The sequence below is a fragment of the Penicillium riverlandense genome (genome assembly GCF_028828495.1).
Source record: "Penicillium riverlandense strain IBT 135883 chromosome Unknown utg000001l_segment0_segment0, whole genome shotgun sequence".
NCBI classification, from domain to species: domain Eukaryota; kingdom Fungi; phylum Ascomycota; class Eurotiomycetes; order Eurotiales; family Aspergillaceae; genus Penicillium; species Penicillium riverlandense.
The window spans coordinates 1,194,345-1,217,832 of NW_026643194.1; the positions used below are offsets into that span (position 1 = coordinate 1,194,345).

The 23,488-nt window shown below is 51.6% G+C and overlaps 11 protein-coding genes across 11 annotated transcripts; 5 read left to right on the plus strand and 6 right to left on the minus strand.

The window, feature by feature from the left end:
• Positions 1-604: 604 nt before the first annotated feature.
• Positions 605-2,290, plus strand: N7474_000499 (glycosyltransferase family 15 protein; the record flags this gene model as incomplete). The annotated part of the gene is made up of 4 exons (XM_057191914.1): positions 605-876; positions 936-1,343; positions 1,397-1,483; positions 1,540-2,290. The coding sequence occupies 4 exons, from the start codon at positions 605-607 to the stop codon at positions 2,288-2,290; spliced, it is 1,518 nt and encodes a 505-aa protein (XP_057056867.1).
• A 1,384-nt stretch (positions 2,291-3,674) lies between these two features.
• N7474_000500 (uncharacterized protein) lies at positions 3,675-5,171 on the plus strand (the record flags this gene model as incomplete). The annotated part of the gene is made up of 1 exon (XM_057191915.1): positions 3,675-5,171. The coding sequence occupies one exon, from the start codon at positions 3,675-3,677 to the stop codon at positions 5,169-5,171; it is 1,497 nt and encodes a 498-aa protein (XP_057056868.1).
• Positions 5,172-5,803: 632 nt separating this feature from the next.
• On the minus strand, positions 5,804-6,415 carry N7474_000501 (uncharacterized protein; the record flags this gene model as incomplete). The annotated part of the gene is made up of 2 exons (XM_057191916.1): positions 5,804-6,105; positions 6,193-6,415. The coding sequence occupies 2 exons, from the start codon at positions 6,413-6,415 to the stop codon at positions 5,804-5,806; spliced, it is 525 nt and encodes a 174-aa protein (XP_057056869.1).
• A 753-nt stretch (positions 6,416-7,168) lies between these two features.
• Positions 7,169-7,873, minus strand: N7474_000502 (GNAT family N-acetyltransferase; the record flags this gene model as incomplete). Its single annotated transcript, XM_057191917.1, has 1 exon — positions 7,169-7,873. One exon carries the CDS (start codon positions 7,871-7,873, stop codon positions 7,169-7,171), a length of 705 nt encoding a protein of 234 aa, XP_057056870.1.
• Positions 7,874-8,768: 895 nt separating this feature from the next.
• On the minus strand, positions 8,769-10,926 carry N7474_000503 (alpha-amylase; the record flags this gene model as incomplete). The annotated part of the gene is made up of 9 exons (XM_057191918.1): positions 8,769-9,288; positions 9,374-9,520; positions 9,575-9,737; positions 9,795-10,023; positions 10,088-10,196; positions 10,270-10,385; positions 10,441-10,479; positions 10,537-10,703; positions 10,887-10,926. The coding sequence occupies 9 exons, from the start codon at positions 10,924-10,926 to the stop codon at positions 8,769-8,771; spliced, it is 1,530 nt and encodes a 509-aa protein (XP_057056871.1).
• Positions 10,927-12,574: 1,648 nt separating this feature from the next.
• On the plus strand, positions 12,575-13,507 carry N7474_000504 (uncharacterized protein; the record flags this gene model as incomplete). The annotated part of the gene is made up of 1 exon (XM_057191919.1): positions 12,575-13,507. The coding sequence occupies one exon, from the start codon at positions 12,575-12,577 to the stop codon at positions 13,505-13,507; it is 933 nt and encodes a 310-aa protein (XP_057056872.1).
• A 1,303-nt stretch (positions 13,508-14,810) lies between these two features.
• N7474_000505 (glycoside hydrolase family 15 protein) lies at positions 14,811-16,414 on the plus strand (the record flags this gene model as incomplete). The annotated part of the gene is made up of 3 exons (XM_057191920.1): positions 14,811-15,030; positions 15,084-15,894; positions 15,964-16,414. The coding sequence occupies 3 exons, from the start codon at positions 14,811-14,813 to the stop codon at positions 16,412-16,414; spliced, it is 1,482 nt and encodes a 493-aa protein (XP_057056873.1).
• Positions 16,415-16,672: 258 nt separating this feature from the next.
• On the minus strand, positions 16,673-17,665 carry N7474_000506 (uncharacterized protein; the record flags this gene model as incomplete). Its single annotated transcript, XM_057191921.1, has 1 exon — positions 16,673-17,665. The coding sequence occupies one exon, from the start codon at positions 17,663-17,665 to the stop codon at positions 16,673-16,675; it is 993 nt and encodes a 330-aa protein (XP_057056874.1).
• A 267-nt stretch (positions 17,666-17,932) lies between these two features.
• On the plus strand, positions 17,933-19,430 carry N7474_000507 (DASH complex subunit ASK1; the record flags this gene model as incomplete). Its single annotated transcript, XM_057191922.1, has 4 exons — positions 17,933-18,023; positions 18,089-18,195; positions 18,250-19,225; positions 19,291-19,430. 4 exons carry the CDS (start codon positions 17,933-17,935, stop codon positions 19,428-19,430), a joined length of 1,314 nt encoding a protein of 437 aa, XP_057056875.1.
• Positions 19,431-20,380: 950 nt separating this feature from the next.
• On the minus strand, positions 20,381-21,313 carry N7474_000508 (HIG1 domain-containing protein; the record flags this gene model as incomplete). The annotated part of the gene is made up of 2 exons (XM_057191923.1): positions 20,381-21,197; positions 21,273-21,313. 2 exons carry the CDS (start codon positions 21,311-21,313, stop codon positions 20,381-20,383), a joined length of 858 nt encoding a protein of 285 aa, XP_057056876.1.
• Positions 21,314-21,683: 370 nt separating this feature from the next.
• N7474_000509 (transcription factor SPN1) lies at positions 21,684-23,147 on the minus strand (the record flags this gene model as incomplete). The annotated part of the gene is made up of 4 exons (XM_057191924.1): positions 21,684-21,933; positions 21,985-22,463; positions 22,515-22,597; positions 22,655-23,147. 4 exons carry the CDS (start codon positions 23,145-23,147, stop codon positions 21,684-21,686), a joined length of 1,305 nt encoding a protein of 434 aa, XP_057056877.1.
• Between the last annotated feature and the right edge of the window lie 341 nt (positions 23,148-23,488).

The following is a 23,488-nucleotide window of genomic DNA, read 5'->3' on the forward strand; positions in this document are numbered from 1 at the left end:
AGGGCCCCTAAAAAAAGAGGTGAAATTACGTGTATACAAAATACACCGTTTCGGGGCCACGCCACCAAAATATCTGCCAATACCGGTCTTTACGGTACGGGCCCGTCCACCGTGGCCCTGCGCCTCCCTTCGCCCATCCCAATTCTTCCTTTTCTCTTCCCCTGCCCATCCACCTACCACCCCCAATCATCATCAACCACCCCAACCATTGATGTCCTTGGCCGACCGCCCTGCCTGGTCCCCTCTGCTCAGGACGGTTGCTTGCGTTGCTCTCAACGCTCTCCCCTTCCCCTGGGCCGACTGAGAAAGGAAAAGTTGGGGGAAATTTGGAAAGGAAAGGAGGCATTCCTCCGGCCACTCGTTTCGCTGTCTTTTTGTTCACTCTGCCACCCCCCTTCTCCCGTTCACTTCTTGTGAATAACTCCACGACGTGCCGGTAACCACAGGTCCGATCGCGTCTGTGGTGATATTTCGATTCACGCCGAACGCTGCATCCCCGCCCCCTGTCGCGGAGTCGCCAACTGGGGCCGACACCATCCATTTGCTTGCTGCTCCGGAAGGCCCCTGTGCTGTCGCTCGGGCCTGACAGCAGAGTCGTTGCGTGATGAGCTTCATCCAACGGATTTCCAAACGGCTGCCCGCCGCGCCGAGTTTGCCACTCGAGGATGTTCCGCGCGAGAAAGGTCACGCCCTCCCCAGATTCGCCTTCTTTCGGCGGAGAATACGCTTGAAGGGCAACTCGTCTATCTCGATACCCCTGGGATTTGTCTTACTATTTCCATGTCTTGTAATTGTTTTGATTCTACTTCTTTTCGTTCGACACCCTTCGTCTCCCGGGGGTATCCTAATTCCAGCGGGCACTCCGCCCTCCATCCGGTTTGTCTCTCCTTCCTTGTGACCATTATCTGTGGTGACTGACCGTGTCTGCGTTACAGAAAAATCAGCGAACAACACGATAAAGTCTTCGCCACTGGCTGTCTGCCGATCGACCCGGACGGGCCGAAAGGTCCTCGCGCAAATGCCGCCTTTGTCGTACTTGCGAGGAACAAGGAACTGGACGGCGTCATTCAGTCGCTCAAGTCGATCGAGAGACATTTTAATCGGTGGTGGCACTACCCTTATGTCTTCCTGAACGATGGCGACTTTGACGATGAGTTCATGGATACCGTGAAGAATTACACCTCCGCTCCTGTGGAGTTTGGCAAGATTGACAGCTCCATGTGGGGTTTCCCCGACTGGGTCGACCATGAAGTTGCCAAGGAGGGCATTCGGAAGCAGGGTGACGCTGCCATCATGTACGGTGGGATGGAGAGTTATCACCACATGTGCAGATTCTACTCAGGGTGAGTGGTGTCCTCATGATGCACCAAAGTACTCCACTGACTGTTGTACCCAGATTCTTCTACAAGCACCCTCTTCTGCTGAAGTACGAGTGGTACTGGCGTCTGGAGCCCGAGATCAAGTACTTCTGCGATATCACTTAGTGAGTTCATCTGCAAATACCTCTCTCAATTTACATCTTGCTGACTTGAAATCTAGTGATCCATTCATGAAGATGATCGAGGCGAACAAGACCTATGGCTTCACCATTGCCGTCAAGGAACTCCGGGAGACGGTACCCAACATCTTCCGGTACGCGTCAGCCTACAAGCGCAAAAATAACCTCCCGTCCAAGGGCCTATGGGAGATGTTTATCGAACGTCCAGAGGGAGGTCCACCCCCGCAGGAAGATAAGAGGCAGGAGACACTCCCCGAGGAAATCTTGCAGACCGACCCTGCCAGCAACAATCTGGAAGATATCGACCCGGAGGCCATGGAGGGCGAATCTTATAACATGTGCCATTTCTGGAGTAACTTTGAGATTGCGCGCCTGGATTGGTTCCGCAGTAAGGAGTATGAGGATTTCTTCAACATGATGGATCGCAGCGGTGGCTTCTGGATGGAACGGTGGGGTGACGCGCCTATCCATTCCCTCGCAGCCGGTGCTCTTCTCGCCCCCAGCGATATCCACTACTTCCGTGATTTCGGCTACCGGCACACCACGATCCAGCATTGCCCTGCCAATGCCCCGGCTCGGCAATTGACCCGCATTCCCTACCTCGAGAAAACCACTGAGGATGAGAAGAAACGAATTGAGGAAGACGAATACTGGGCCACCCCCGATCCGGTCAAGGAGAACGGTGTCGGGTGTCGGTGCAGATGCGACACGGACATTGTGGATGTCGAGGGCAAACAAGGCAGCTGCCTCCCAGACTGGGTCGAGGTCGCTGGCGGCTGGTCCTCACCGTAGCCTCTCTCAGTTTTCCCTGTGCCGTTTTTGTTTTTTTCACCTCCTTCTGCTTCCCATGTCTGTTTATTCAGCCGTGAGCATCACCTGGGTTCGCCCTTGGGAGTTTTCTGCTGGAGCCGGCATCTTCTGTCGGCCGTGGGTTTTGCTTTCTGGTCGGCGTTCAACGGATTTGACGGCTTTTCTATTTGGAAGATGGTGTGACCATTTGCAGCATCGATGTTGACATATTCATCTAGCGTGCTGTGTACGTGTCATTGGGGTTGGCCGTGTGTTCGTGTCCTATGGAGATGTTGGGTCAAAAGCGCGTCGTTGAACAGCTATCTGGCAATTCTCGGCCGCGTTGGTCTTTTGTTTCGACCTCGCCGCGCAGCCATTGCCGATGGTATTCTCTCTGGCGGTTCTGTCTGGAACTTTCGGATCAACGCATCTTCTGACCCACGCTTGACGCGCGCAACACTTCGCAAATATACGGCTTGATCTCATTGACCGGGAGACGGTGACCGGTTGGGGCGGCGAGAAGAACGATGGCAACCAACGCGCCCGTGTTTTCTTTTTATTTCCTTTTTTCATCTTCGTTCTCTGCATCCTGCATCGATGCGTTCTTGCCCGTTCCCTTTCCCCCCTGTCGTGACTGTCTCCACGCATGCACTCGTGAAGTGTACATACCCTGTCTCCCCCTTTCCCCATTTGGCCTCGTGGCACACATCCCGAGGGCTCCCTCTCATATCCCCCACGCAAATACCAGATCGAGCATGGCTGTCTATAGAGTATGGAATAATCACCTGGTGAATCACGTGAAGAATGATATCAGTATAATGCAGTCTTGTTTCTCTTGTTCCCTTTTGGGTGTAAATGGCCGATCCATGGATGATGCATCCGCAATATGAGATATGCTTACCTCAGCAACCCTAGACTAGATCTCGCACCAGAATAGTGGCCGGGACTGGCTACACCGAGATCCCGCTATCATTGTTTTATCAGTTTCTAGTTCAGGTACGAAGGTTACGTAGTGGACCGAATGTCAAGGTGACATTCAGGGGAGAGAGGGGGCCGAGAGGGGTCCGTGGTATTTAGCCGATCGATATACAAACATTTTCCGCGAAAGAGCCATTGACCGTCCTTCCACTGACTCAATGCATTGGTTCTTGAGAACGGCTTTTTGGGCTGGCCTAGCCACGGCCTTCAACAACCCTCCCGGCGTGGAGATTTGGTGTGGAAAGGCGTATCAGTCCACGTACGTTGTTGACCCTTCCGCAGGGATAAATAAGTAAACACGAAATACTAACTCTGCGAACCTAGGAATGCCTCTTTCGCGCCCGGAGGCTGGTTGGACCGCCCTACTTTATCGAGCCGCCCTCTTCTGGACCTACAGGTTCGTCCGCGCATGAGCTTGTATGCCTCCGGAGACAGCGCCGGGTCTTTTATTGTTGACGCAGAAATCTCGCATCTGCGCGGCGAGCAGTGGGATCACGATGAGGTTTCTCGGGATCTAGAAGTCGAAATCTCGATTGATGAGACTCAATTGCATCTGAAACATACCGTGAAGGTCGATTCGTCCTCGACCGAGGTCGACTTCCCCTTGCGCGGCATTCCTGCTCGTTTTGAGCCCTACTCCGTGACAGTCAAGGCGTCTCGTCCCGATGGTCGCAAGGTGTACACTGCTAAGACGCAGCTGTATCATTTGCCTCGCCGCACGGATGGTGGGAGTATCACCAAGCTGGACAGTCTGTATGGTGGACTCCTGGTGCAGAATCACACCCGCGGCAGCACATCCCCCTGGTCGCCGCTGCTACCCTACTCCTTCTATGTCAGCTGGGACGGATGGCTAGAGAAATCGTTGAGCAATGTTCAGAAGTTCAAGGACGATGGTTACAACATCATCCACATTGTCCCCAACGCCGGACTGGCGAATGAGGCCTTCAACTTCACCGTGCTAGACCGGTTCCTCGATAAGTGCGATGAGGTCGGTCTGTGGGTGATGTACGACATGCGATGGACGTACAAAAACCACACCTCCGTCCGCTACCAAGTCGACATTCTGAAGACACACAAGAGTCTGCTCCTGTGGTATACAGGCGACGAGCCCGACGGGAACAGCGACCCGGTCCACGCGCCCAAAGCCACATACGAGCTGATCAAGTCCCTGGATCCATGGCATCCTGTCTCGCTGTGCCTGAACTGCTACAATTTCCATTATGCAGAGTACTCCTCTGGCGCAGATATCATTCTCTCTGATGTTTACCCCATCGGCATCAACGCCACCTATTCCACCGTCTGGAACACGCCCTGCAATACCACCTACGGCGACTGCGGCTGCGACGACTGCAAGGGAGAGCTTGAGGATATTGCGGTGCGCCTCGACCGGTTCGCAGAGTATCAGACCTGGTTGGGACGGAGCCCTAAGACGTTCTGGGGCGTGCCTATGGCATTCGGCAACGAGTCTTACTGGCCGCGCTATCCCACGCCCGACGAGGAGATCACCATGACAATGCTCAGTCTCAACCACAACGCCAAGGGCATCGTCATGTGGGACTATCCCACCAGCGACGCGCTTGCGAAGGCTACGAGCCAGCTGAGCCGGGTTGTGGCTAGTGACGAGGTGGCGAGGTTTATGCTCGGTGCGTCTACCGTTCCGTTGTCTGTGATGGGTGGTCCGAGTATGGATGCTGCGGGTTGGAGGGTTGGTGATAAGATGCTGGTTAGTATCTTGTCGCTGCAGTATTCGGCCTGGTCATCGTCTGTCACAGTTAAGCTGCCCGAAGGCGCGCGCGCAATTACCCAGGTCCTTTGGGGATCGGGTCACTGGCGGTTGGTGAATGGTCATTTGGTCAAGGATGGTGGTGATGGCCTGGAGACGGACTTGGTGGTAGTGCAGTTTTAATTTATATCCGTGGGTGGCATCATGGTTTGGCTCTGGTCTTCCTTTTTAGAAAGATTTTTTACCCTAGAAACTGTGTCTGGCAGTAACCAATCTTCCTCTGCTTGGAAGAATTAGAACCAATTTCGCAATAAATATGACCTAGTATTTCAAGACTCTACCTTTGTAACACCCAGGTGGTCTATCCAAAGTTTAAGGTTCTTGCTAAAGGTTAGATTGAGATCTTAGCAGTCTAGCGCTGTCTAAACCCAACATAGCCAAATGCTTTGTGGGCGACAAAAAGTCATATCTGTCTGGCAATGCGATGGAGGTTTCTCTGTTCCACCATTTCCTGGTATCTGGGCGTGCCTCACAACCGGAGCTGATATAGAGCAACCAGTACGTTCTCATAACACTTCTAGCAAACGTGTGAGCTTGAAATATACAAGATGAAAACCAGACCAAGCTCGATTGAATGTTTCTTGTATGCCCTAAGCATTAAAATCCACGGGCCTGGTAGGTATTGTATATATTGTCACATCATTGTAACGTGAATTGAAGATGGCGCTAAGCCATATGCCACATTTTGTCAAATTCCATGTCCAAGCAGTTCCGGGGAGATTCAGGAACATTGTAGGTACAAGACGATTGGCCAACTATACAGGTCCGTCGAACCTATAGATAGGATGCGAAGTTGGAGTAACAGGAGCAGACGGAGCGCGTGTCAAAGTGCTTTTCGTGGTGGCAGTGGTCGTGGAACTCTCGCCCCATGATGAGGTTGCTACACACATAGCTCCCTCAGCCCAGTCACCCATTGTGCAGAACACAGGGTCAACAGAGTCCAGGTTTTGAATGTCCATGTATGTGACCTCATGGGTGTCCAGATCAATTTTAATGCCTGCAACCGGAGTCCCATCTGATTGGATGCCGCAGATGGGGAGGTCTGTCTTATAGGGGTCTATATAACGCATATTCTGATTAGTTTCTATTCATATATGCCGCCGGAGAATATGCTCTAGCCAGGGCGGTTCTTTTAGTGACTTACCACCACATTGGCTGTCATCTCCAAGGTCGGCAAAAGCCGGGGTGACGCCGGTGCAACCCTGGACTTGGTCGGCACCAAAGACGCAAAAAGACTTAACGCTTTCGGTAGGCCCATAAGGACTAATGGTTGTTGTGGTCGATGCCGAAGTTGTGATGGAAATGGTCTGGGAGAGACCCAGGCCAGCAAGGAGGCCAATGGCCAGGATGGAGCTTCGGAAACGCATTTTGGCTTGAGCTGGATTTTTGAACCAGCAGAGACATGGGCCACCGTGTCTTTATATACAATTTTATAAATCAGCCCCTATTTCCGAAAAAATGATTTCTTAAGAACGGATTTCCGGGGCGAAGATCCTAGTGGAGCCCTTTACTGCCTCACATATCATTACACTTTCTGCAAATTGGCCCCCTTTAGCAACGTCTTGGCTGCCTGCGTATTCCTTTATGATGGTTCCAAGGTAATAATCCATCCAAGTAAAACTCCTAGTTATGGCATTACTATTATCAGCTTGCATAAAGCAATCCTGTTCACTATACAATCAATGGCCCGAGAGTGAGCCAGACCAGAAAGAGAAGTCTAGTGATACATCTCCTTTGGTTGAGTTAATCTCTGCTGTATCGGCGTCTCTATAGATGGACCCATCCTCTGGTATAGTTTCCCATTCCTGGACTGTTCAACCATGGCACAATAGCCACGTGTGCCGGCACGCCTGATCCGGCTCCCTGTCCCTTGCGGTTTGGGGCCTGCCCACCGCTCCTTCACAGGTCACGGCCCAAACTAAGAATGTAATGCATATGAAATACTAGTCATGATGTAGCTTCAAGCTGTAGAGCTACAGTCTGCTATTCGCTACTATTTGTTGCTTATATGTAGATGGAGAGCCGAGTGTTCAGGACACATTTGTCATCTGGCATGAGCCAAAAGTTGTATCAAGATGACACTATTATCTGCATAATAAGTATGTTAATATTACAGCTACCTACTTTAGACTCTCTCTTATCTCCTCTAACCTGCGTCTCTGCCGTTGCTGCTCATCAAAATTCCTATCTTCCAACCACATTTCGAACGCTTTCCTGCACATTGGCCATTCAGAATCTATGATGGAATACCAAGCAGAGTCTCTGTTCCTCCCTTTATTGATCTGATGTTGTCTAAATGTCCCTTCATAGACAAACCCATACCTCTCTGCAGCCTTCCTAGACTGGAGATTTAAGGAATTGGTCTTCCATTGTAATCTTCGATGATTCAACTCAAAAAGAAGTCCAGCGAGGAGATAGACTACTTCTGTCCCTGCTTTGGTTCTCTGTAATTGAGGACCGAAGAAGAGTCCGAGCTCGGCAACTCGATTAGAGAGGCGATCTTCGGAAAACCCAAAAGCAAGGCCGACTGCTTTGCCTTTGTTCGGCCCGGAAAGGAGCAAGACGGCGTAAATTACAAGCTCATCGCTTGGTTTAAGGAGCTCATTTAGGTAGTCATCGAATTCGGAAGCCGTGCTGACTGGCTCGTCAGGCCACCATGTCCAGAGGTCGGCATGAGACCCTACGTTCTCGTAAAGGTCGGGGAAATGGTTCTGCGTGAGGCGCTCCAGTGTCACATGCCGGCCAGTCAAGGGCTCGGGTCCGGGGAGGTGTGCAGGGTCAGTGTTGGAGACGACGGCTCCAAGGGTAAGAAGGCTGTTCGACATGCTAGAAATCTGACAGGGGGCTGGAGGAGGACCGAGATGTTCAGGTTCACAATATGAGATGGCGCTCTTTATACGAAGATTTGAGACGTGCCGGAAGTTAGGATGATGTAGAAGTAAGAGCTGAACAGTGCAAATATCCCCAAGACTACCCCGCAGGTCCTTCGGTCTGACAGGAAGGCTGACAAAACTGGTGGGGTGAGGATATGTGTGACAGCGACGCGATTTCCGGTATACGCTTTTGAATCATTCCACCAAATAATGCCCGTAAATTGATGAAAGAAGACTGTTCATTTTGTAGACTAATTCTACTCCTGGTTTATCAAGAAATCAGACTACTATAGCGATGGCCTCAGTGCTGGATAGAAAATCAGATTGTTGGAATCATATGACTCTTGTCGTGGATGTCGACAAGAGCTTCTCTATTTTTACGAAATGGAAGGCAATCTCGGTCGCCACTGTATCATCATCAATGGGGGACGCAGTAGGATTTCTTGGTAAGCTTGTCGAGGAAAAATCAAGACCTTAGCCCCAGCCCTAGAGGCCCGATTTGGGGGCGAGTATTACCTAAATAGGGATAAGGAACGCCAAGAAGGGCCAAAAGGAAGGCGATGAGAATCTTCATTTCGAACGACCAAATAACATGTCATATGGAGTTCCACAGTCCAATAATAACGACATGACAAAAGGCCCCCGGCTGGTTAGTCCTTCGCCGCTTGGCTAATACTCCTTCAACCCCAATCCTTGTCTAGTCTGCCTTTGCTGTGTATGCCGTTCATCCGTTGGTTGTTTAAAAAGCTCATTTCATCAGTGTTACTGCCCTACCACTGAAACAAGTACAAAGCACAAGTACCACACATTCCAATCACACGCCCTCCATCCCAGAGCCACCAACCGACTAACAAATGCCTGAACTCGCAAGCTTCGAGCTCGGATACAATATTCGCGGCTCTCCACTAGCCATAGGAACAGGCGCATCTCCGCTCGCATCGACCGTTACGTTTGCGCAAGTGAAGATCTCTGTCAGAGCCATGCCCGATGTAAAGCCCGTGTTAGCAAGCGAGAGCGTATATGTGCTTCCACTCTCGCCAAGGTTAGACAGGACTGTAATTGTCTGGGTGCCGTTGCTTCCCTTGTGCATAGCGAGGGTGTTCTCATCTTGATAGATTGGATAATTCTTGGAAGTAATGTACCGGGAGTCCTTGGTGATGGCATGCGAGCGGATAGCGTTTGTCTGGGCTATAAGCTTGTAGAGCACGCTGCTTGTATTGTAGCCCGACAGCCAGGTAGCTTCCCTGTTATAGGGGTCATTTCCCCCATTGTAATGTTGTTCCTGGCCTGCATAAATAATGGGGATGCCATCTGACATTATTGTGAAAGTGGCCGCGTTCTTGGCAAGAGACATGTCTTCTGTGTATCTGGAATGGGTTAGCATTCAAAGGGATATGAGATGAAGAATGACATTTTGAAGCAATGGATTGAATAATATGTAAGAAGACTTACGAGGCAAAGCGGGGATTGTCGTGATTTTCCACGAATGTTCCCAGCAAGGTAGAGTCAGAGCATGTCGTTCTCACCGAGTTGATCATGTTGTAGAGGTCACTGATGCTTCCGCTAGTAGAGTCGAAGGCTCGGAGGAGCGGGTAGTACCTGCATTAGTGAGAAGGCTTTCCCTATGTTAAATTAAACTTCAATCGAACTTACATGGGGTAATCGAGTACGCCATCTATGACCTCCTGATAAGGACAAGTGTAATCCACATCCCCGTCAAAGACTTCACCCACGCAGTAGACTCCAGCAGCTCTGTTGTAGCCCGGCCAGAAGCTCTTTTGGACATTTCTGACAGTGTCGACGCGGAGACCATCAACTGCGGACCATATTTAGCAAGGATTTTGTTTACCATAAGGAGAGAACGGGAATTTACTGGAATAGTTAGAGACGAGGGAATGAACCCAAGTATACCACATATTTTGAACAACTTTCGAGTCAGTATTGAGATCCGGCAACGAAACTGTTGTGTCTCCGAGCCAACAGTCGTCCACATTTGTCTGGTTGTCATCGTTGCTGATCAAACAGTAGGGGTGGAAGTAACCCTGAGAGTTAAATGGGTTGAAGATGCTGTAATCAACTGTGTTTCCAGCACCATCATAGCCCTGTTTTCCCAAGTAGCCGTTAGTTTCTTTACTTTTAGTGAATATTGCTCTATGCAAAACAAACCATGTGATTGGCCACCACGTCGACCATGAGATACATGCCGCGGTCGTGCAGTGCCGAAGCTAAGGCTTTGAGATCATCGGCCGAACCATAGTTAGAGTTGAGAGCGTAACTATCACCGGTCAATAACGATATTTGATCGGTGGGAACTTTTTTTTTTTTTTTTTTTTTCCCCGTAGACTTACGCATCCTGCTGCCAGTAGCCATGATATGCCGTCCCATCACCCGTGTCCCCTTGCAGTTGGTAGGTAACAGGAGTGATCCAAATTGCAGTAAACCCCATTCCTTGAATATAATCAAGCTATTAAGACCTTTAGTATTTGATTGCCAACATGAAGCTGAAGCTCTGAGTTTACCTGATTGATAATACCCTGCCAGGAACCTCCACAATATTCCTAGAGCAAGGTCAGTTGCATGTCTTGTTGATGGGCTCTTTCCACGAGAGAACGTACCCTAGCGCTCACATCACAGCTGGCAGTAGTGGAGTTGTCTGTTCTCGCGAATCGATCCGTGAGCAAGAAATAAATAGACTGTGGGCGCCATTGCGCTGAATTCGCGGCGATGGCCGAGCCAACGAAGCCTATGAGAATTGAAAAACACAAACCAACCATCTTGCTGTCTTTTATATTGCATATATTCTATGAGAAATATGGAAGGAGAGGTCCAGTTTTATATCCAGGCGCAGAGACCGTTATGAATGCTATCCGAAGTATCCTATATGCTAACTAGCGGACCAGGGAGCCAATCAAACAACAGCGCAGTGACCATTTAAAACTGTTTAGATGTTGCCCGGCGAACTGACGATCAATATTCCGCTGTGCCCAATCAGCTGTATAGTACATTTGTTGTTGAAACCAGGAGCGGATATTTACAAGGGGAGATAAGGTGATCTTCATTGCAGATCCAAAATCTCGCTTATGCCTTGCCAACTCTATGGGAAACCCCCATTTGTGGTGTGTTGCAGAGCCCAGGTTGGGGCGACGGAGATTTGTACGACCTCTGAATGATGAAAGCTTGCATCCACAACCCTGATCTGCAGGATCTTCAGTCTGGGATAGATAGAGCTAGTGAGTCAGTATGTGGGAAACGTGCTAGGAAATCTCCATAGGATTACAGCGATTGTAAATCGATTTCCTCATGTAGATAGATAACCGAGAATTTGTACTCGGTGAACGCGTCGGCCTGACAATGATATTATATAGAATGGGGTTTGACTTCCTTGCACAGTTGTGGGATTTCAGGTAGTCAAGGCTGATCCGAGAGTTACGGGTAAGAGTTTTTGAATGATTGAAGAGGATGTTTCGGTCATTATTGGCCATCCCAGCGAAGCTACGGTTAACTCGAACCAAGAATTTTAATCCGTTTAGGGTGACTTCAGAAAACGTGGTGTTAGCGATAATGGAAACAGTACCGAGCGATTTTGGGATGTGTATACTGGCGATCATAAATATGGAAAAACGCCTCTAGGGCTGGATGATTTTTGCGGGGTGAGGCGCGGGGATGGATCCACGATGCTACATCGGTCCGGGGTCCAGAGTCTGCTAGCGTAGTAGGAAGGTTGACACGCAACGGCAAGCTCTCGGAGACTTTGGTTGTTTGGTCGACCGGCCACCCGATGAATATCCGAGCCCTCATAAGGGCCTTAGCCGAAGAGTCAATCCCGTCACATTTTTGCCAAGGGCGGAGCGATGGGCCCAATGGAGACAGGAAGGCCGACAGGGCCTAATGCACCTCGTAGCACCATGGTATGATTTGGTCCCCGGTGAGCCGAACCCCGCTTGGAATTGAAAGGCTGTCATTGGGTTGAGCCGACGCGGGGGAAACCGTAACCTAGTGCTTATGAATCTGTCGAAACCCCTGCATGGGAAGAAAGCCCCTGCTTTACCATTTCTCGGTTATAACAACCCAGTTTTTTCTCATTAATCAAACTCGCTCACTACTCCACTCACAGATTAGTTCTCTATTATCTAGTTTCTAGTTGTTGAGGTTCTAGTGCTTTTCACGCACGTGAGTGACTTCCTTTTTACCGGCCTCCCCGGTAGGAAACGTAAAATTTGCATTTGGGTGGCGGTTAATTACCACGGTTAGCGTGAGGTCTAGGTTCTCTCCGCTACTCCTCTCTCCAATAAAAAGCACGGTCACTTGTCGCTTAGTTCGACTCATGCTTGATCAGGCAAGGACTGCACGGCGTTGCTAGCTTTCGTATTTCGTTCGCTGGGTGGCGTAGCGTATCCTGATCTGTCACCAGTGCCGAACATGATGGTCCCCGCGATTCCACCACTCCGTCACTATTATAATAATGTAGTCTCTTCATTCGTGAAGCTCATCAGTTAGTCGACTGTCGCCCACCTTCGTTGCGAGCGGAGGTCATTCCAGGCCCTGACTTCGCTAGTCGCCGCTCTTGACCAGTGATTCAGCGCATATTCAGTTTTAAGGACTGCCTTCCGACGTTCGCGCTCGCTTTCTCAGACTCCACCCATCGCGCCTACAATGTCTAGCAACGCCGTGGACGGAATTATCGGCGAATACTCGGGAAATGACTTCTCTATCAAGGCCACCTTCACGGTGTTTCTGGGGATCGCTCTCTACAATTCCCTAGAACTCTTGGTGCTCATATTCGCCTCTTTTCGCCGTTACCAGGGCCTATACTTCTGGAGTTTGTTGCTATCCGTGTCGTTAGGCGTCGTCCCGCAGTCTTTGAGTTTCATCCTGAAGTACTACGATGTCGGCCCGCTTTGGTTCTCCATCACGTTATCGTCCGTCGGATGGTATTTCATGGTCACCGGACAAGCTCTGGTCCTCTTTTCACGCCTCAACATCGTCGTGCAGGATATTAAAGTCAGCCATCGTGTCCTGACGATGATTATCATCAACGCCATTATTTTGCATGTCCCAACCACAGTCCTCACATACGGCTCCAATTTCGTTCAGACTCCCGTCTGGGTTCATGGCTACACGATAATGGAGCGCATCCAGCTTACCGGGTTCTGTCTCCAAGAATTTATTATCTCTGGTCTATATATCTCCAAGACCCTCAAAATTCTTCGCATGTCGCCTCCAAGCCTTAACGGCCCAAACCAGAACCGAAAGATCATGTACCAGCTTCTGGCTATCAATGCCTTGATCATCATGATGGATGTTATCTTGTTAACGTTTGAATATCTGAACTACTTTGTGATCCAGACTACGCTCAAATCGGCAGTCTACAGCATCAAACTCAAGCTGGAATTCGGTGTCCTCAGCCGTCTTGTCTTTCTGGTGCAGTCACATCGTTATTGGCCACGCGAACCGGAAATCCACGAGACGAAAGCTCATAATCGGCTAAATTATCACGCGTTCCTCGACGTGTCCGAAGGTAGCCCAGAATACCCGTCGTCACCTAAGCACTGCGAAATACCATCTTCCCGTCATCTGTCAGCTTAGAGCCGTTTTGGAATGTGAGAAGTCATATTGTCCACAATCGTTCAAGAGTGAACACTGCAACGCACCATCAGCCCTTGGGCCAGATATCCCTTGGCAGGCCGATCCGACGCACAGAGAGCAATGATATGGGTGTTAGAGTGAGCAACACCAGCCTGCCCTTCTAGTGCAATATTGATACTTACCTTGAACGAATAGATCCCATATTTCGTCCTACACTTTGGGTGGTCAATGCACACTGTGCAATGCCATCAGGTCATGAATCTACTATTACCTGCTGTGATTGGATCTATCTCTCAAAGTAATGGCGTCACTGCAGTCATAGAGAATCGACCGTGTGAGATTCAAGAAATTGAGTTTCATCACGGTGTTAAAACTCTCGAGTGACATCATGTTTTACATGAGAATGAAGTGTTGAACTCTTGCAAGCGTGAGGCAACAGGCACGGATTTATATCGAGGCGTGATGAGCAGCTCAGGAGAAAACATGAGGCGAATATGTCTCGACTCCAGAGCACGCCAAAGCAAGGTGCGGGAGTGCTTTGCAGCGGATGTTTACCGGGAAAACCAAATGTAACCTTTCTGTCTATATTATTACGAAGCAACGAACAAAAAGAACAAATGGAGAATAATTCTAAAGTCTCTCTTCACGTGGGCTTCATTAGCAGACCGAGGTGATCTGCAGTGTTTTGGACTTAGCAGCAAGCCCCTCGACTAACCAATGTGCCAAGTACGGAGCCCTGCATATACTTCGGCCTAGGAGATCTCTCCTCTCCATGCTACTCGCTAGAGGAGATCGTGCATTTGGCCAGGGACCAGGGTCGGAGACAATCCTAATAAGGCATTTTTGGATGTAGATTCCTAGAACATCTCAAAGAGGATCGTATACATACCAGAATAGCCCTATGATCTGCAAAATATGTACGGCCATTTGTCGGACTTGGCCTTCCCTCCGTCGAGATCCTGAATGTTAACCTCGAGCATTCATATACGTAATTATAATGTCGATCCGCTCGGTTACACAAAAAGAGATAAACATCGCGCCCTAACCGAAGAATAACGCCTGTTGCTTCTAGAAGCCTTTCTCAGTTTGATCTGTAACTTAATTTCCGACTGATCGTCCCGATCCCTGGGGATCATCTCTTGGTTCAAAGGGCAACCACAACGGAAGGATGTGAAGCCGTGCAGGGTTACAGAATAACTATGGCATGGACGAAATATATAATGAAGAAAGACCTAGATAAAAATCCAAGGCCAAAACAAAGCAGTCAAGTAATTCTGAATATTCTACCCATCATCAATTCATCATGTTCTGGTTGGATATTGCAACCGTGACGCTGCTGCTACCAGTGGTGTCCTCTGCCGTTCCTCATTCTCGCCGTGCGACAGGTCTTGATAGCTTTCTCCAGTCCGAGTCGTCAGTTGCCCTTCAAGGCGCGCTCGATAACATTGGCCCTAATGGGAGCGGTGCTCAAGGAGCATCCTCTGGTATCGTGGTGGCATCACCATCCAAATCGAATCCAGACTGTAAGTCCTACCACTAGACATTCCAACTTGGACACAGTTCTAATGGCATTTAGACTTCTACACTTGGACCCGCGACTCGGCGATGACCCTGAGCATGGTGATTGAGCAGTTTCTTGCGGGAGACACTTCCCTGGAAACAACTATCCATCAGTACATCACTGCTCAAGCCACGCTGCAGACTGTGTCCAACCCGTCCGGAGACCTGTCTAATGGCGCCGGACTGGGAGAGCCAAAATTCAATGCCGATATGACAGCCTTCACCGGGGCCTGGGGCCGCCCCCAGCGCGATGGCCCGGCTCTACGGGCATCTGCCCTCATGGCATACGGCACGTATCTGATCAACAATGGCCAGACATCTCTTGCCAAAACCAACGTCTGGCCTATTGTGGAGAATGACTTGAACTACGTGGCCCAGTATTGGAATCAGACCGGCTATGACCTATGGGAGGAGGTCCAAGGTTCTTCCTTCTTTACTATCGCCGTGCAGCATCGCTCCTTGGTCTCAGGCAGCACTTTCGCTAAATCTCTCGGGGAATCTTGCCCTGGCTGCGATTCACAAGCTCCTCAAGTCTTGTGCTTTCTCCAGGACTTCTGGAACGGCTCGTCCGTTATCTCCAACCTAGCCAACAATGGCCGCTCAGGCTTGGATGCCAATTCACTGCTTGGCTCGATTCATACCTTCGATCCCAATGCCCAGTGTGACGACACGACATTCCAGCCTTGCTCTTCTCGTGCGCTCTTTAACCACAAGCTCGTGGTTGACTCTTTCCGTTCAATCTACACTATCAATAGTGGCAAGAAGGCCAGCGAGGCTGTCGCTGTTGGGCGTTATCCTGAGGATAGCTATATGGGTGGAAACCCATGGTATGTTGTCAAGCCCTTGCACTCCATTAACTATATCCCTCCAAATCCGCTAACCACTTGACCTATCAGGTATCTGAACACTATGGCAGCCGCCGAACTGCTCTATGATGCTCTCTACCAGTGGAAGAAACAAGGCTCCTTGTCTGTCACCCAGACCAGCCTCCCCTTCTTCCAGAGTCTCGTCTCCTCCGCCGCAGCCGGGAACTACTCTAGCTCCTCGACCACCTACTCATCCCTCACAGGCGCAGTCAAGACCTACGCAGATGGGTTTATGTCGGTGGTCGAACAGTACACGCCGAGCAACGGATCCCTGTCAGAACAATTCAGCCGGGATAATGGCACTCCTTTGTCCGCGCGCGATCTTACCTGGTCCTATGCGGCGTTCATGACCGCCGTCGCCCGCCGGAATGGAAGAATGCCTGGTACCTGGGGAGAGTCTGGTGCCAATACCGTACCCACGCAGTGCGAGGGAACCAGTGCCAATGGGACTTATGTGACTCCTACTGCCGTTTCATGGTAGTTGACACGGCTTTTCAAGCAAGAAGTATCAATATTAGTTGATTATGTCGTTGATCAGAAAGTGGCTTCGTGAATACATTTCTTTAGCATCAATAAAGGATTGAGAGTGCTGAGAATACTATTCATGTATCTCTCACACAATTCCAAAGCCAAACTCCATAAGCCGATCCATAGCAAGCCCTACCTCCGTATTCGTAAAACTCATACGCCGTAAAAGTCATTTAGTCCATCCAGCAATCGCATTTCAGCCCATCAGAAATCACAGCAACTGGTGATGTCCAGCATCATCATTGCTGATTACACTCCCCACCTCAGACCAGCTGGCCGGTGTGGCCGCCTCGCCAACTGACCGATCACCAAGGTCGCTCAGAGTACCATCAGAATATCGGTCCGTGAGATTGCTCACATGGCTGAAGCTTCCCGCCGTGGACGGAGCGGCCGAAACGTCATGTTGAAGCTGGGAGGGCTCGTGGCCCAGTCCATCTACATCTGGGAGGAGCAGACCATGCTGCTGAGTTGAGTTTGCTATCGAATCCGGATGAGCATAGAAATGATCTTCTGTGTGACTGGATGTTGAGGCGGACACGGGAGATTGCGCTCTCAGAGGAGAGTTGGAGAAGGGACCAAACGGTGTGCTTTCTCCCAAAGTTTCAGAGCTTGGTGTGTACTGCAGCAGCGATTCTGAAGGGTGATTCGATGCAGTATCGCTAGGGATCTCGACCTGCAAGCGATCCCAATCCAGGAGATTCTCATGGGCTTCACTATGCTTGCCCCTGCGCCAGAGAGGCTGTTGGGCGCCCAGTTCTACGGCTGTGGAGTTGGCAGCATGGTCTGTGCCAGCGTCGCCGGCGCCATCCAGCACCAGTTTGTCACCCTCGTCTACGAGAGTATCAAAACTCTCGAGCGGCTGCGGTAAGTCTCTCGCTCTCCTTCTTGCCTCCAGAAGGGTTCCTCTGTGCATGATATCTGCTCGTGCAATCCGTCTGCGTTCTTCCGCGGCCTCACCAGTCTCCTCGGTCATGGAGATATCCTCCCGGAGCGGAGATGTCGACTGGCGCGGTTGGATCTCATCGCCGAGGTGATGTAAGGCTAAGGCGATTTTGCGGCGAGAGTTGATCACCCATTGTTGAAACTGGGGCGACTCGTAGACGGCGATGCCTGCAGCAACCAGAACAGAGACCGTAACAATAATACCTGGATCATGGTCAACAGACGCCTCTTGACTTCGCCTCGCTGATAAGAGCGAGTACATCGGTTGGGGTGGATTAAGTCTCTCGGGGTTGGGAGAGGTGAGAAAAGCAAATGGACGGCGAACCAACCTTTGGCAATCGGAGCAGGCATGCTGGACACCTTTTCAGAGTTGAACGTCAACCACCTCGTTCATCTCTTCCGGAGCTTGTCAGGTCGATGATGCCTAGCCTGACAAATGCCCCCACCGATCCGCGTCGCTCACCGCCTTGGTTTGTTTTCCTCCCCCGCGGACCTGATCTGTTGTTGGATGGCTTCAACACACCACACCATGTCTCGCCAGCAGACTCAGCCCCAGCGGCCTCTGTCGCTAACGGAGGAGCTGGAGAAATTGGAACAGTCCATCACACTGACACTGCAAGGTAAGGTCCCGGGAACAATCAAACAACCACTCGTGCAGACGGCTAATCCTCGGTTCGACGCGTAGAGATCGACCACAATTTTAGCCAGGCCCATCGCATCGTGACGACAAGTATTTTACCCCTGGTGGAGCAATATACGGAGCATTCCCGAGATGTCTGGGACGGTGCCAAGGTGAGCTCGAGCCCTGAGTCGGTTGCCATAGATCGGCGTTAACGTCGCATACAGTTCTGGAAGCAATTCTTCGAAGCAAGCGCGAACGTATCCCTGTCTGGGTATGAAGAGCAGCCCAATGATGATGATACCGTCCAGGAGCCCACGGCGACAGAAGAGGAATTGTCCGCCGACATGACCCAGAGCACCGGCGTTGACGAAGCCGATCAGTCCTCCGAGACGCCTGCTTCGCATCGCAAGGATGCTCACCACGGAGATGAGCTTGACCTTAGCGAGCTCAATATCTCCTCACACAGTACACCGCGTGCTCCGGGGCAAGGCCAGGCGGCTGGCGACGACGACATCACATCCACGTCCATCGAGTATTCCTCGTACGAACACCTGAAAAAACAAGTCAACGAGAACAAGCCGCCATTTGACATGCAGGACTCATCCGAGCTGCCATCCACGCCGGGCAAACAGACTTTCTTTCCCCACGGCGTCTCGTCTGCAACTCCGATGTCCTCCCCGTTCCTTCCACCCGCCTCGTCAGCAAGAAATCCCCCTGCGTCACGGGATACCCGGTACCAAAAGTCCACAGACCCCGTCTTGCACCAGATGCTCGACCGGACTTATCGAGTGCAAGCCACGCCTCTTGGCAAAGGATATCGCAATCCCGGCGCCGGCGGTGCCAGCGCTCGCGCCAAGTTCACGGTCACGCCCAAGCCGGCTGAGAAATCTCGCTATACCTTTGACGATTCTCCCCTTTCCAGCCCGGAGCCCGAGGCGCCGCAGCTGCACTCCGACATATTTTCTTCTCCTCTCAAGGGTGCCACGCCCGGCACCGCGCGTAAGCGGCGGACCAGCAGTAACCGTCCTCGGGCCACTCCTCGACCTGGCATGAGCGTCTTGACTCCCGCGAAGAAGTCCACCGGTAAGCAAGCCATGTGGGACAGCGATGATGATGATATCGACGACGACGATTTCGGGCCCAGTCCCCCCAAGACAATGCAATTCCATGTCCCTCAGAGTCGGTTGATGAAAACACCCGGTAAGTCTTATCTGCTCGTCGTTTTCTTCTAGTTATCAATGCTGAATTGTTTTTCCCCGCCACAGCCAAGGAAGCCTCCAAGCGCATCGTCACCGACCTCCTGGCCACTGCAGGCGCGGATGACCTCACCGATGAAGCGGGCGATGACGACCACAGCCCGAGTGTCATTGGGCGCATGGATCGTCTGGAAGATGATACCTTTTAAGCAGGCCGGTCCTCTAATTCTTGTTTTTACTTGTTCCCCAATAGGCCCCTTGATGGTCCTTGTAATTATTGCCGTGAGATGCCTCTCCGGTCCATTGCTACTCCGCATAAAATCAGACCCCTTCTGATCGAAGCTAGTCTACTCCTTCTGTAGTCGAGATATCCGTGTCCCTTACTACGGCCTTGTTGTTGAGGGTGACCCACCCTTCTATGAAGTAGTGAATATAGCTTGGGGCGGGTCCTCGTCGTAGATCTTGTCCGCATCCTACTTAGATTCTAGCGCAGAAGTATAGTATTTGGTTGAGGACCACCCTCGGGGTTCGGCTCTTCCTCAAGCGAGACCGGTGAGGAACTACAGTTGGACTATGTAGCGTAAGGGAGCCGGAAGTTTCTTAGGGTAGAAGTATATATGAATCATATCCTTATGGTTAGCACAGATCATCCCCAGTTCAGGCTATGGTCAAGACACCCCAGGTGCGCCTACTCTCCAAGCAGCGAATCAACAACCCCATTTTGTGCAAAGGCCGGATAATACACTTTCGGCAGCATGGGCAGAATGTTTGTCCGTTTGAGGTAGACTTTAATAGTAGCTACTCTTTCAGGGAACCATCTGTTTCAATGGATCTGAAGGATGCTTTATGATCAACGAATTGAGGTTATTCATTAAGAGATGGGAGTGGAATCACCAGCACCTGGCAGAGTATCTATCATACACATATAGGACCAATTTCTTCAGGTCACAGGGAAATAAAACGCCGAGGGAGAGACATGCAAAGATATGTGTGCCCTGACGCCGGAAAGAGAGAAAGAGAGAGGGCGAGGCGTCCGACACGGATTTATTTTTCAGCCGTGGTTCCAAATTGTTCCATGGTCGCATGAGTTGATCAGATAGAGACAAGGACGTAACTGCGGAGAAGACAGGGCGAAACGCAGGATGGAAGAGGTACCGAATCAGGCATCCTTCTTCTTCGATTCGCGCTCAGCCTGAACCTTCTGGTTCTTCAGATCGCCCTCTAGCGGCAGATGGCCCTTGCTCTTGGCGTCCTCAGATGTCGGGCCAGTAGGGTGCTTTTTCTCGCGGGACTCAGGGGTCTCCTCCTCATGTTGCTTTTCATAGAGCGACTGATGGTTCTTCTTCAGACGATCCTCCTCAGCAGCAACCATATCCTTCCACAGGTCACCCTCATTCGGCGCACTTCCCGAGTGCGAGGGCTGCAACTCAGCAGCCGCCTCCTTGGCCAGCTTCCCCTTATCCTTCTTCGCAGAATCAAGCATCCCCCTCCCACGGCGCTGATCCGAGATCTCAAACGCGGCCGAGGCACAGAGCACAGCGAGGGTCAGACCCTGGGCGTACACACGGGCCTGAACAAGCTTCTGCTGTCCGGAAAGGTAGGGATTGCGGCCGACGAGCGCAAACGAGCCAACCATAGAGGCCAGCCAGGTAACGCCAATGATCTTGTACTTCTCGCGGCGGGCAAAGGCCATGGCGCGGTCTGTGAAGCTGAGGCCGCGCAGTTCCTCTTCGCGGAGCCGCTCCTCGCGGTTTTCGTACCATTGGCGCTCTTGATTGTGCTGCATTTCGAAGTCGCGCGAGGCGTGGTCCGCTGCCACGATGCCGACGAAGGTGGCCGATGATGTAGCCAAGAACGCCTTCATTGGCAGTGTCAGGTTGCGGATTGTGTGGTAGCGACGTGCGGCGAGGAGCACGCCTGCTGTACCGCCGGCTAGACCGAGGACGCTGCCGATGATGCCGCCTTTAACGACGGAGCTGTCGGTGAGAGCTTTGGGTCAGCTGTGTGTTACATAGCGCTGCGGAGGTGCGCGGATTAGGGGGCAATCGTACCGGTAGTGAGCGTTCTCTTCTTCCTTGGTCAGGAGCTTCATGGTGGAAGGTGCTGTGTTGTGTGCTGTGTATTGTGAGTTGTGAAGGTGGAAAAAAAGACAGGGAAGAACGAATGATTTAAGACTGAAAAGACCATGACGTGACGATGCGGGAGCAACCGGACTAAGCTCGGCGGCTACTCGGCATCGGCTTTAACTTTTTCGCAGTCACTTGATCGCGAAGGGTTTTTATCTCTTGCAAGTCAAAATTGTATGCTATTTATTCACTATGACACGCCCCTAAGAACGAGTTTCTCCGAATCCCTAGGCAAATCCCGAAAACGCCAATGACACCTCCCCGATATGAGCAGCCCAACCACAGAAAAAGAAAAAAGTTACAGACAGAATGATGAGGGTATTGTCGTGAGCAAGCCTAGCGGCGAGAGGCTCTCTGCGCCGCATTCTGACGGGCCTGCATCTTGCGGAATCGGTCCTCGCCGCTGGCACCGAGAGGCCGGGCGAACCGGCTCTCCTGTATGCCTGTCTGGCGTGGGACGACGGTGTAGCTGACCTGAGTACGGTCGACGCGGGCACGGTTGGCCAGGCGAGGGGGGAGCATCTCGCGGGCGCGGGCTTCGGCAGCAACGACTTCAGCAGGGGTGGTGGTGCGCTTAGTGAGTTTTCTAGATACATGTCAGCCAGTGATCTGGAGAAGGAAAGAAGGAAACACATACGTAGGGTCAAAATCGGCCTGCTGGTACACCCGCTTGGAATAATCGTCGCTGCGCTGGAGAATCGGGCGTGTCCACTCGGCCAGCAGCTTCTCGGCCATATCCTTGATGCGGCGCTCGGTGCGCTTGCTCTTAGTGTAGAAGACAATCACTTTGCCGATGCCACTGGCAATCAGAGCGTCTTTGTTGATAGGAAGCTTGGTTAGGGCAAGCATCAAGTCACGCTGGATGTTGTAGGCCGGCATCGACCCGTCGTCCAGGGGCTCCAGGAAGAACCGAACGGCCTCCAGCAGATTGATCTCGGGATCGACCAAGCTGTTGATGTACTGGTTGCGGTTGAGGAGCATGATCACCTCTGGCAGCAGCTTCAGCTTGTGCATGGCGGGCTTGCCCTCTTGGCGGTTGACTGCATCCATCTGAGCAGCGTGGGTCATGCGCTTGCGCATGTCTTCAATTTCATTATCTGCCATCGCTTCCAGGTCCTGTAGCCGTTGTAAGTACGGGAGTGTGAGAAACAAAGACAGGTCACGTACAATGCCATCCTGCTTGCGGAAGCGTCTCTTCGTAGGCTTCTTCAGTGCCTCATCCATAGCACGATCGAGGGCCCGGCGACGACCTATTGACCACAATTAGTTAAGGCAGATTACACCTCCAACTCCGGGCAGAAACATACGAGTCTCGGGATCCAATGTCTCCTCATCCGTCTGCGGCGACTCGGCCCTCTTCTTGCGCTCCCGACGACGAGCAGACGAGCCCTCCCCACTTTCCTCTTCCTGCTCACGCAGCCGACGGCCCTTCTTCTCCCGACGACCCTCTTTCCTGCGGCGCTCGCGTCCTTCTCCATCGTCGGTGCGCTTGCGCTTGTGACGACCAATAAGCTTGAGATTCTCTTCGTCGATCGCCAGTTGTGGACGGTCTTCGACTTCGACGTTCTCCAGATCGAAGTCCTCGAACTGCGCCTCATCGACCTCGGACAGGATGGAGTCATCGTCTGACACGTCGGCTCCGCCAGCGTCTTCGTTTTCTTCGCCCGCATCAGGTTGGGCAGACTTCTCGCGGCCTTCATCGTCGGCGTCGCCGGTGATCGGGGTCGCAGCCTTCTCGCTCACGTCGGCACCCGGGGTTGCGACGGGGGAACCGGCTTGGGGTTCGGGAGAAGCGGACATGTTGTTTCAAACTCGATAAAGAGTGAGAGAGCTATGTCGGCAGATGTCGGCAGGACGGGTGTTGCGAAAAAGGGTACAGTCTGTTTTCAGCGCAAGCTGTCCCGACGCTTTCTCCGCGAGATCAAGAGGCGCGGTGCAGCGACAGCAGTGGCGAGGACAGAGTAGATCGACGGACCGAGCCAATAGAACTGACCGAGCCAATAGAAAGAAAAGATAAAAGTGTGTAGACAAAGAAAGACAAGAGACAGGGTGTAAGGAGAGAGAGAGGAAGGAAGTTGGAAGGCGAAGAAAGTTGGTCCGTGCTCCCGTGATTTCTGCCAGCGCCGGAATCCTCACGCTCT